Here is a 13510-nt window from a genome sequence, read left to right as displayed (position 1 = left end):
ACTCAACTTGTAGGATCAAGACTTAGAAATGTGAATGTCTCCTATTACTACTAAGAGATCATGCCTGCAGAGCCTGGGATCCTGCATGTAGTTGCCAAGTTGAGTGACTATACAGCCTCATGCCATGGTTCACAGGACTGCCTTGGTGATATAACAGGTGACTCCAAGCAGTGGTTTACAAAAGGCAACTCTGTAATGACCAAGAAACCAAGGGATATACACGAGGGGAAATAAAGACTATTACAAAAGCAGCTTAACCACTGAGCTGGGTTATGCAGTGGAAATACCATATGATGGGCAGAGTTCATTAGCAACTTATTGACCAGAGATGTCTTTTGTTACCCGAATGTTATTGACCAGAGTGTTTCAATATTCACTTACATAACACACTGCCAAACATACATTTTCTGCAAAAATCTCCCAGTCAATAATATGTTAATACACTCTCTGATATCTACCCAGACCCCATATGTATTAAATCTAATGAGACATATGTTCAGTTATACAAGTTTAAGTAACTGAAAGACTGCTGAAACACTGTAACATATTGTGATAACAGAAAATATTTTTTATAAGAAATTTCAAATGCAACATCACTGGTAAAAATGTTAAGAGTCCCTATTATGGCTGCATGCTTTTTAAAAAAAGATCAGTAATACAATCTAAATATTAATACTGCCTTGAAAACAGTTACCCACTAGTATCTCAATAGTGATACCATACTGAAGGCAGTGTAAGTGAGGGAGTGAAGTCACCCAGTCGTGTCCGACTCTTTGCGACCCCATGGACTGTAGCCTACCAGGTTGCTCCGGCCATCGGATTTTCCAGGCAAGAGTGCTGGAGTGGATTGCCATTTCCTTCTCCAGGGGATCTTCCAGACCCAGGAATTAAACCTGGGTCTCCCGCATTGCAGGCAGACGCTTTACCGTCTGAGCCACCAGGGAATCCCTGATAGGCAGTATATGGCCTAATAAATTATCTGTACTTAAAAATGTGACATTAAATTTCTTAAAAACATACTAAGAATGGTTAACTATTCAAGACAAAAATCTAGATAAAGTTGAAAAGTATGTATTATACTATCAATTTTACAAATATTTTGGTCCATTATGCTGTGACTCACCTAATTTGTTTTAGCTCTTTACTTACTATTCAAAAAAAATTATATGAACTGACACAACTAAATGGATTCCTAAAAGTTCATAGATCAATACTAAGTGAGCTCTGACAAGACCTGGGAAAGATGATCAATAGTCACAAATAATGAGTACAGATAGGCATTTAACAGGATTGTATATACCAATCCTGACACCAATAGTTTCTCCAGTTAATTTCAGCATCAGGGACAATTTAAGACCACTCTAACAACAGAAATCCCTAAGAATGCCAATTGCTAAAAGCCTTCAACTCAAAACATCAGAACCTTGAGATACACAGTATTCATTTACAATACTCCCACCATATTTTAAAAAGTCTAATTTCTTCAAAGTTATACACCTAAGAGCAAATTAAAATCCAACACATAATATGTTCTATTTAATTTGATTCAATCAAATATGTGGAAAGTAAATAAAAGGGAAAAAAACATTTGAAAAAATAAAACATTTGAAAAATAAAAATTTTTCAAAATTACTTAGAAAAAAAAAGAAAAGCCTAACTAGCAAATACAAATGAAGAAAACTAATGAAAACAGGGAGTGAAAAAAAGAAATGACAAAACCAACCCCTCCTCGCTGACCGTCTACATGTATGGAACGGATGTGATCTGCCAGATCTGGACTAGAGGTGAAGCAAGCCTGGCACTGGTCCCAACAACAATTATAGGCAATATTTTTGCTTGAAGAAGTAGTGCTTCCTTGTCCATTCATCATTGCTGGAGTTGAACGCCCACTGGAAATTGTGCTGTCTACATCCATTATAGTACTGCTTATGCTACAAAAGAAGAAAAAAGGCTGTGTTATTCCTACAAGTTCACTAACATGAATATGATCTTATAAATAATTCAGATTACCACTTGACATTCTGCCCCATAAAGCATACGAACCATATTTTCCACCAGAAAACAATATGCTTTAAAATTAGTTTCAAATAATTATTCTCTAAAACTAAATTTCAAATAAATACTATTTGCAATAAATTGCAAATCAAGGCAAAGAAAAACTAGTACCTCAAACTAGCCATGGAATAATTTAAGCAACTTTTGGCAGACATGAAGTCCCCAACACCATACCCCACAGAAAACAAACCAACACACACACACAGCTCACCACATTCCACCCCTTCAAGAGTTCTAAGAAGCATGATAAAATAATAAAGTTTCCAGCTGCAAATAATTTAAAATCTAAAGATTATCTTTACAGTGTTGCAAATCACTTGTTGATCTTTTCTTCCATTCGCTAATCTGAGAAGACAACTGCTACCACATCCTACCTCTTTCCATCTCAGAGCAGTTGGGAAATTTTGCTGTATTTTCCCTCTTAATAAAAAAGCAAAAGAGAGAAGTAAACGCAAGAAAAGTTTCTCTGATTTTACCAAAGTCCAAAAAGTACTTTGCTGGTCCTCAATTTTTTTCAAAGTCTTATGCACCTCAAACCCTTTTACTTTTTATTTAATAAACAAAGTATTATATACTAATAATTTATTTACTAAAAAAATTAGTAATAAGTCATTAATAAAAACGAATAATTTTTAATGTTAAGAATTTCACATCGTAAGAATTGTAACACATTTTGCCTTCATCTTAAGAGCAATTCACTTTATTTCCTTTCTTCATATCTTCTCAATAGAGAAATTACATGGAAGTAGCATCAATCACAGAAGGACCAACAGTAAGAATGCTTCAGATTCTAAAACCTATTAAAATCTAAAACTGCCTATACTGAATTTTAGTACCAGTAAACTATACAATTCACAATAACTTTAAAGGGGCATACTTCCCCATTCCACTAAGTTTTTATTATAGAAAATTTCAAAAACACAAAAAAGTATATCTAAACCTGAACTCAGATAGACTACAAACTCATGGTTACCAGCAGGGAGCAGGTAGTGGGGAAGACAAGGGGGAGGGATAAAAAGGTACAAGCTATTGTGTATAAAACAAACAGGCTAGGAGAAGGCAACGGCACCCCACTCCAGTACTCCTGCCTGGAAAATCCCATGGACGGAGGAGCCTGGAAGCCTGCAGTCCATGGGGTCACTGAGGGTCGGACACGACTGAGCGACTTCACTTTCATGCATTGGAGAAGGAAATGGCAACCCGCTCCAGTGTTCTTGTCTGGACAATCCCAGGGATGGGGGAGCCTGGTGGGCTGCTGTCTCTGGGGTCGCGCAGAGTAGGACACGACTGAAGTGACTTAGCAGCAGCAGGAGAAACAAGCATATACTATACAACACAGGGAATATAACTAATAAATGGAATATACCTGTAATCAAAAGTGGGGTCCAGCTACTTTGCTTGCTGCTCAAAAGCAATCATTAGAGAGGCCAGGCTGGTGGAAAGTCAAGTTTGCTTTCTTTTGGATGGGGGCAGGGGGGTGGAGGGGCCAAAGTGCCGACATCTTCCAATGACCATCAGTGGGCAAGACCTTTTATAGGCTGAGGGAGGGGGTTACATGTAGAAACAGTACAGTCAGCTCTGACAGTCATACAGAAATTGGTCATCTGTGGTCTCATCAGAGTCATCTTGATTGTTTTAAGTATAGTTCAGTTCAGTTCCAGGGTCCGTTTGTCTCCATTTCCTGAGGCCACTTGTCAGAATTGTGGCAGCTTATGTCATGGCCACAGTCTGGTTATCACGTAAGTTAACTTCTCTACCTGGTGGGGGTTTCAGTATCTGTAAGACTGCTCACAGGATATGGCTCAGAGGATTACCTACAGCCCTTGAGAAGGAACTAAAGGTCCTTGACTACATTATTTGGTGTTCTCTGTTTTCCATTGTTTCTCCATTTTCACATTTCTGATTAAATTAATTTTTCTTTGGCTAAAGTTTTTTCTACAGACAAAGGGAGGGCAGAGGATATCTTCATAACCTTTAAAACTTATGAATCACTATGTTGCACACCTGAAACATATAATATTGTACCATCAAGTATACCGCAATAAAAATAATTAAATCTGAACTCAACAATAACACTGTCCTGTTTGTTACATATAATTTGTCTTTCTCAATCATCCACAGGTTGCAAACATGATACTTCAGCCACAATTATTTCAGCACATCCCTTCTAAAAATAAGAACGTTCATCTTTAACCACTGCAACCTTATTTGTTCATACCTAAGACTTAGACTGAATTTTAACTTCTTAAATAAGCTTAATAATGTCTCAGATTTCTCTTTAAAGGATATTCACGTACTTAAGTCCTTCTGCTCCTTGGAAGAAAAGTTATGACCAGCCTAGACAGCATATTAAAAAGCAGAGACATTACTTTGCCAACAAAGATCCATCTAGTCAAGGCTATGGTTTTTCCAGTGGTCATGTATGGATGTGAAAGTTGTACTATAAAGAAAGCTGAGCACCAAAGAATTGATGTTTTTGAACTGTGGTGTAGGAGAAGACTCTTGAAAGTCCCTTGGACTGCAAGGAGATCCAACCAGTCCATCCTAAAGAAAATCAGTCCATCCTAAAGAAAATCATTTCTGAATGTTCACTGGAAAGACTAATGTTGAAGCTGAAACTTCAATACTTTGGCCACCTGATGCGAAAAGCTGACTCATTTGAAAGACCCTGATGCTGGGAAAAATTGAGAGCAGGCGGAGAAGGGGATGACAGAGGATGAGATGGTTGGATGGCATCACTGACTCAATGGACATGAGTCTGAGTAGACTCTGTGAGTTGGTGATAGAAAGGGAGACCTGGAGTGCTGCAGTCCATGGGGTCACAAGGAGTCGCACACAACTGAGCTAGTGAACTGAACTGAAGTCCTCTGGCCAACTATTTCCCAGTCAACCTACAGATTCTAAATTTCAGCTCTAACACTTCATTCTAAAACTCCATAATCTCTAGAAAACTCTCAAATGGGAATCAATTCTTGAACATCTGAAATTTTACTTATATATTGTCTAAAATTCACCCACTCCAGTACTCTTGCCTGGAAAATCCCATGGACGGAAGACCCTGGTAGGCTACAGTCCATGGGGTTGCTAAGAGTTGGACATGACTGAATGACTTCACTTTCACTTTTCACTTTCATGCATTGGAGAAGAAAATGGCAACCCACTCCAGTGTTCTTGCCTGAAGAATCCCAGGGACGGGGGAGCCTGGTGGGCTGCTGTGTATGGGGTGACACAGAGTTGGACATGACTGAAGTGAATTAGCAGCAGCAGCACTGTCTAAAATCAAATGCATTCATTTTTCAAAGATAACAAAAATGTTTTTAGGATGGTTCAGACATGAAAAATAGGAACTTCCCTGGTGGTCCAGTGGTTGAGAGTCCACACTCCCGATGTGTGGACCAGATCCCCTAATGCCACAACTAAGACATGGCACAGCCAAATAAATATTTTTTAAAAGACAGGAAAAATGACTCAAGATTTCTCTTTAAAGGATATTCACGTATTTAAGTTCATCTGGCTAAGTATCTCCCAGTCTATCTACAGATTCTAAATTTCAGCTCTAACCCTTCATTCTAAAACTCCGTAATCTCTAGAAAACTCTTAAATGTGAATCAACTCTTGAATATATGAAATTTCATTTGTATATTGTTTCTGCAGGATTTGAAATGCAAATTTTTACTTGAGCCCAGAAATTCCAAGTTTCATGAGGCCCCTATTTTCCTTGCCACTTGCTTCATATATTTTAAAACATTTTCCCTGTTAAGTTCATACTTTCATAAACCATACTGATTAACTCCAAAGGCAAATAAATAGTAATTTTAAATGAGCAATCCAGCACGCTCAATTTATAAACAACCTCAGAAAACAGATAAATCTCAATGGCCTACTATGGTACAACCTCCAAGTTAAAAAAAAAAGGGGGCCACGAAAGTGCAGGGTAGTACTGTTCCACTTTGCATACCTGAGTGGAGGGAGACACAGAGATACAGCCACCCCCAAAGGCAAACCTCTTTTCAAGGATACACAAAGTGCTGTCTGTGTTGGGGCGGGTGGGAGAAGCAAGACAGACTTTTAACTATAAATAAACTTCTGTATTACTTTAACCACATATCTCCATTGCTTTTACTTGAAAGTCCAAAATTAGCTGAAAATGAAACCAAATTAATTTGCTTTAAATTGAACAAAGTAGAGCAACATCAAAAGACTCATACCCTTGCGCTAAATTCAACTAGCAATAGTGTCCATCTACGCAGTGCCTAACATGTTTTGCTTATGAACTTCACCCCAGAAGGAGAGCCTTCTGAGTCCAAATAGCCATGAACACTAAGCAATAGTGAAATATTGCTCACATGCAATATTACTCACTTGAAAACCAGTACTTCATGTGGATACAGATCCTCATGAAAGGAGAGCATATTGCAGGTATTAAAGCCCATGAACTCTGCCTACCACTGGCAAATGCAATAGTGCAGGAGGTAAGGCGCACGTTCTCTGCCCTGAAAGATTGAGAGACACTCTACATTTGGGCGGCTTCCCCACAAAGCCTCCCGTTGCCCAGCAGGACAAAGTGGAGTCCTGCCACATGACCCCTGCTTGGCACCTCCAACTGCTACCAAGAGTCCAGTCCTAAATCTCCAGGCTCTCTTTTGGTCCCAGATTCATGCCAGAATCAGTGGTTCCCTCCAGTTTTAATACAGGAGAGCAAAGGAGACAAATTCTAAGTAACTTATAATCTTGACAGGATAGATACAGATTTCATAGAAAGCAGTGTCCTTCTTCCTATAGTATAACAATATGATCAGAACTAAAAACTGACTACTTCCACCCAATCTTATGTCTAAGTTCAAGCATATATTAAAATCTTTCATTCAGTCAGTTCTCCTTCCCAATGAACACTTACTGATTCTATAAGATGTGAACAAAAGCAGCCTGGGATATGGAAGAAAATCTGAGCCAGAAAAAGCACTCAGTCTATTCAGATAGTTTCAGTAACTTAAAACAGTGCTTTTAAAACTAATATGTATATGAACATCTGTGGTCTTATTAACTGCAGATTCTGATTCAGTGGATTTGGGGTAAGACCTGACATACTGTGTTTTTCACAAGAGCCTACTTGTTGATGATGCTGCTACAACATTTTAAGTAGCAAGACTCTAAAAGATCTCTTTCATTATTATTACCCAACTGAGACTGACCCAACTAAGGAATTGTCTCTTACTGTAGAATAGCAAGCTAAAGCAAACACACATACACCATGACAAGCGAAAATCCTTAAGTTAACACACACACACATTACTAAAGATTCCTAAGCAATATTTAGGGAAGGGCATAAGCCATTTTGGGGCTGCCCTGGTGGCTCAGATGGTAAAGAATCTGCCTGCAATGTGGAGACCTGGGTTCGATCCCTGGGTTGGGAAGATAAGCTGGAGGAGGGCATGGCAACCTACCCCAATATTCTTGCCTGAAGAATCCCATGGAAAAAGGAGCCTGGTGAGCTACAGTTCAGGGTTGGAAAGAGTCGGACACGACTGAGCAACTTTCACTTCACTTCTACAAGCTATTTTTAACAACAACATTCCCTTTTTCCATTTTTTCCCATGGGCCCTGTTAAGAAACTATCTGGCAGATCAGACTCTAATATTTAGAGTAACCAACTACATGGATTTTATGAAAATGGTTTCCTTTGGAAATTCAAGGGCCAACTCACACTTACATGTAAGAACAGCCTCTTCTTTGATAACTCAGACTACTTCCAAGCAAAACATGTTTGGTAGACATGACCACTGCCAATAGGACTGTCAATACTGAGAAGATCAGCTTGCTAAATGCCAAGATACAGAAGCAGAAGAAGTAATACATGGATGCTACCTTATCATTATGGAGAAGGATGAGACAGTGATCTTAAAGTAACGGAGTAAGAGAAGTTTGTTGACATGGTTTCAGATTCTACACTGCAAACAGTCTCTTAAAAAAACAAACAAACTGTTAAGTTCTGGCAAATTATCAAATTGCCACACAATTAACTTAAAAAGTCTATTAAAATACTTCTTTTTCCAACTAAATATCTGCATGAAGCCAAATTTTCTTCATATGGCTCAACCAAATCACTTCACTCCATCAGGGTGAATGCAGAAGCAGACATGAGAAATAGTTGTTCAGCCAGACATTAAGCCTCCAGTACTCTTGCCTGAAAAATCCCATGGACAGAGGAGCTTGGTGGGCTGCAGCCCATGGGTTCGCTAAGAGTCGGAAAAGACTGAGCGACTTCACTCTCACTTTTCACTTTCATGCATTGGAGAAGGTAATGGCAACCCACTCCAGTGTTCTTGCCCTGCAGAATCCCAGGGACAGCAGAGTCTGGTGGGCTGCCGCCTATGGGGTCACACAGAGTTAGACACGACTGAAGTGACTTAGCAGCAGCAGCAGACATTAAGCATAAAACAATGTCACTCTTCTGTTTTTTTAACTGGAAAGTAGTTTATTTTAAAAAATTACTTTTAATTGGGTTATTTTAAAATTAACAAATGTTTTTAATGTTCTCAGTTTTGATTTTGACCCTGTAATAGTGGTAACTGTACTCTACATAAACATGCTCTTTGGTTTCTTCAATAACTTAACAGCTTTATTAAGATATATAATTTGTATTTCTTCATACTTAAGAAAGCAAAGAGGTCCTTAAGAGAAAAATGTTTGAGAACCACTGATCCAGACTGTATTTAAAGCAAAGTTTCAAGATCTCTCTGAAACAGCTTGGAAAGAGTATTCTGACCTGGAATATCCTGATTCTAGGCTTAACTGCTGAATCTGAAATTCAGTTTGAGGTCACATGGATGGGGGCAGTCTTATCTACAGTCTTCTTTCCAGTTATTTGTGAGGAAACTCATCTGGGGTATGAATTTTTCTTATTAAATCTGGGTCCTTCTCCTTTTTCTAGGCTACTGAAATGTATAACTTTACAAGAGGGTTGAGGATGAGGTGTCATTATGATTATGTATATATATATATATATAGACATATACACTTGATATATATATCAAATGTATAACATGATATATAAGTGTATAACATGAAATCAAATGTATTTTATTCTTATCAAAAAATAAAAATATAGGAATTTTAGAATTTCCTATAACATTGATTAGCAAAGCTGCAACTCTGCACTGGTGCTTCTCCAACCCTAACTTAGGTCTCTACTTGTCCACTCTGATAAAAAGTTAGGTCTGTGAATCATACACTTTATGCTTTACCCAATTAAATGTCTCCCCAAGACTCAATTACTTGCTGAATGCTCTCTTTGCTAGAGGACTAGCCAGGTGGCTGCTAACAAATCAAAGAGCTGTCATGAAACAATATTCTTTATTGTTTAAATTTAAGATTCTGACCATTGTTGTATTTGTGATATGAAGTAAAGACTATTAAGACCAACCACTAACTCATGGCGTCTTCCAAACAAGATTTCCCTACTGGCAATTCCCTGTCACAGCTCTCTGCCAGAATTAAAGTGTAAATGCAGGCTAAAGACAAAGTGCCCTTGTCCACAAGTCACATTTTCACAGCTATGCAGCCAAAACAGAGTAAGGAAAAACTGGATGCTAAAAACTGACATCAACTTGTATCACCTACAAACCTAACATGAAATTTAAGTTCATCTCAAAAAACTTTCCTGTTTTAATTGACTTGACAAATTGTTAAATTTTTGAACTTACAAAAAAATAGTAACAAAACACCATTTTAATATATCTTATGCATTGGGGTTCCAATGCATAAGGTCTGTAACAGACCTCAAAACTGCCAAACTACTAACTTTTATAAAAAGGTTAAAAACCACTGAGCTCTATTATATACAGATCGAGTGTTATAAACTTTAAAAAATGGAGGAGGAAAACAGAATGGTTAAGGCATCCAGCCACTTTCTTCAAGACTGGGAAGTTACTCATGGAAGTTACACAAAAGAACCCCCTTGAATCTCTAAGGATCAAGGCTGTTTTATTTTTGTTCTATAAGTGCAAATACATAATCTTTAGGATGTCTTTAGCTCATTATTGTATCAGAATTATTACAAAAGAAATATTCTGTAATTTTAACTTTTATTCTGTAAATGTACTTTATTAAGAATGAAATATTGTTCCCTATATATGGACTGAAGAAAGTGACAAGTTAGACAAAAATTCTATTACTCTAAGGAACACTTAAACAGGGACAAAAATTATAAACTTTGTTACTGGTAATAAACTTTGGGTAGAAATTAGCTTTCAAAGTACTTATCAAATTGTAGGTAAATGTTAACTACACACAGGGAATTCCTTATCTAATCATATAACAAGGTAAACTAGTATTTGGTTAAAAGATGGTACATGCTCCTTTCATCCATCATAAAACTGCCACTCACTACTACAAAGATTACTCTGTCTCCCCCATACCTGTAATCAAATTATTAAAAATTAAAATTCAAAACAGTATAAAATATCTAAGATAATATTTTAATTCAAATAAATTGATTTTAATTAATTTAATTAAAACAAAGATCATATTTCCTGTTTTAGGCAAACTAAGACACATGTGGAGGGGATGGTAAGTCCATATTGATGTCAAACTGTTCCAGTTGCTGGTCAATCAATGACAATCCTGTATTTTTGGAAAGTCTGAAGCTGTATGCCCGATATTACACAACTTTAACATATTACATATCTTTACTTCAGTTATTAATACCACTCCTCACCTCCTTTTGTTGGAAGAGACTCTCATTTTGTGCCCTGCTCTTTATTCCAGGAATTCAAAGAAATTAAAAGCTAAAACTGAACCAGTTAAAAGAAATAGGTATTTCAAGAAAACTATGAACTGCCTCTGCCTATTACATTTTATGACTTTATCCTAAGGAAAAAGGACATTATGAAACTTACTATATCAAAATTTGTCTCACAAAAGGCAGGCTCTGCTATTTTTAGACGACTTCCCACTCTTGATCACAACAGTGAACAAGCACTACCATATGCCCTGCCTTGCTTGCTGCATGCCCTGCGCTTTTCTGTGCACTGTGTCAGACTGTATTTTCCAAGATGTCCACCCCATGCTCGCAGCTTCCCACATCCTCTGCTTACAACATGGCATCAAGAAATGGGGGACTGAGGGGTGGGGTGTCTAGCCTACCTCCTCTTCATCTCAGCAAGCCTACCACTCTTGTAGAAGTGACACTGCAGAACTTCCTAGGCTGGGCCATGAAAGGCAGTCTAGCTCTTGGGACACAGCATGGGAGCCCTGAACCACACTCACTCACCCACTAGAGAAACCTGGCTCTCCTGAAGCCACTATGCTAAAGAGATCCCAGGAAGAAAGTACACAGGGCTAGAGATGCCAGAGCCCCGGCTGTTCCAGCTCCAGCTGTCTGAGTCTTCTCGGTCCAAGCCCCACACATGGAACAGCTTCGTGAGCGAGCTTTCTGGTGACTGGTGTCCCCAGACTCTATGTTCCTCCAAGTTGACACCAAGCAGAGCAGGAATGATCTAATCATGTCAAGCCCTGCTCAGACAGGGTATTTGTAAGCAAAATAATGTTTTAAAACCACTAAACGCTGGAGTTGCTTGTCATGCAGCCCTAGTAACTGGAACAATGCCTGATGTGTATTAACTCATGTAATGCTTACAACAACCACATGAGGTAATCACTATTTACTAATATTCAAGTATGAGTAGCCTCAGCTACAGATAAAAGAGGCTGAGCAAAAAGACTGAGCAGATAGAAGGGACACAAAAATTATGTGACTTGTCCAAAGCACTAATGCCAAACAATCTGTCACATTTATATGAAGGACAAATGTGTCAATTACTGATTTTAGAAATACTGAAAATGTTGCCTATATTACACATCACGATAAGGCGACACAGTTTCAGATGGTGTGTACTCATAGGAAACTATTTCTTTGCTTTTGTATCTACAATGCATACATACACACAGAAGATATTTAGCATCTACATGTAATTTGCCTCACTTGAACAGATGGTTTTACTAACAAGATGATGTATTAAACTTGATTTCTACAAGTCAATTAGTTTCATTAAAAAATTAACTCAAGGTCAGTCACAGAAAGCAACACTATTCTCACACAGAACTTGTCCCAAATTTAGATCATAGCCCACGGAACCAGATCATGAACCTAACAATATCAGTGTAGAATTCAACTCCAAAATACTTGCTTCAGGGACAAGGAAGCAAGTGGTCACTTTAGTTTTCACATATAAAAAACAAACAGTAAGTTTTGAGATTAGTCTTAACCAGAATTAAGGAATTTAGACTGCATCTAATTTCTCTAAGACTGCTTGGTTTTGCTTTCCAAACTGCCATGGTCCTGTAGGCTTTCAGAGCTTTAAACTCAGAAGCAACTAGGGGGAAAAAAGTAAAGGTAAGTGCCTCGTTTATTTTAATGCTATATATGCTCAGGTCAAACTTCCCTAAGGTCGTTCCTACTCATCTAAGATGGAAGATCCAGGTGATTTGTATACAATGAGTCAGTCACCTATAAACCTCTTATTCAGGTTGAACTCCTAAACCTAGCTGGTGCCTTGCACAAGGGAAATGCTCACATTTTAGTGATAAATTTAAGTAGGCGTTCTAAGGCAAGTAAAATATATGGCTTTGTCACACTGAGATAATCATAAAAATTAATTAGAAGCACACAAAATCATTGGCCAACACCAAGATATTATTATTACTATTATTACTGTAATTACAAGCTATTATCACTGTAATTTAAAAAGCTAAATGGATTTTTCTAATCAAGAAAAAGACTACTCTCTATCCCCACAATTATTTCTCTGAATAAAGACAAAAGATTTTTCCCCAAGATCCAGCAGTATTCACCAAATTGGCCAAAAGGGACTTTATGCAACGATGATGAAATATAGTTCATGGAAAACAAGACATTACATCTTGTATCACCACCATGCACTGTACACATTGTTTCCAACTGTTTCTCATCTCTAGTCTACTGCCCTTTAAGATTACTCCACCCACATTTTTCACCCAGCTTAAGACATCAGCAAGCAATTATCTTCAGAAAAACTGTAATATTAGAAACATTTCAACTTCAGTAAAATTACACTGAGTTATCTTTTACCTTCTTAAAAAGGTTTCCAAAAAAATATCTACACACAATGATATAAAAATCTGCTATGAAAAACAATACTCATTTTATACAGAAGCAATCACATATTCATTTTGTGTTTAAGTGTTAAATCATGAAAATGATTTTATCAGATGACTTCAGCGTAAGAACTACAGTAGAATCCAACACCTCAAAAGACATGTTTGAATGACTGCTCACAGCAATTTAAATCACTAAAAAGCCTACTGCTCATTCATCCCACCCTCAGTACTTTAACAAGTATTTATAAAAAGTAATGACAAACATTTTATAACTTAGAAATGAACTAGTTAGTGGGCTTCCCTGGTGGCTGAGTAATAA

At 37.6% G+C, this 13510-nt stretch overlaps 1 protein-coding gene across 2 annotated transcripts in view; it reads right to left on the bottom strand.

The window, feature by feature from the left end:
* AEBP2 (AE binding protein 2) overlaps nucleotides 1-13510 on the bottom strand; it is a 65737-nt gene that overhangs the window by 40742 nt on the left and 11485 nt on the right. For both annotated transcript variants that reach the window (XM_040235296.1, XM_040235297.1), the window contains exon 2: nucleotides 1724-1931. In XM_040235296.1, coding sequence (XP_040091230.1) covers nucleotides 1724-1931 — 208 coding nt within the window. The remainder of the gene's footprint in view (nucleotides 1-1723; nucleotides 1932-13510) is intronic.

This window comes from Oryx dammah, unplaced genomic scaffold, assembly GCF_014754425.2.
Source record: "Oryx dammah isolate SB20612 unplaced genomic scaffold, SCBI_Odam_1.1 HiC_scaffold_29, whole genome shotgun sequence".
In the NCBI taxonomy this organism is placed as follows: domain Eukaryota; kingdom Metazoa; phylum Chordata; class Mammalia; order Artiodactyla; family Bovidae; genus Oryx; species Oryx dammah.
This window is presented reverse-complemented; position numbering and strand designations above follow the sequence as displayed.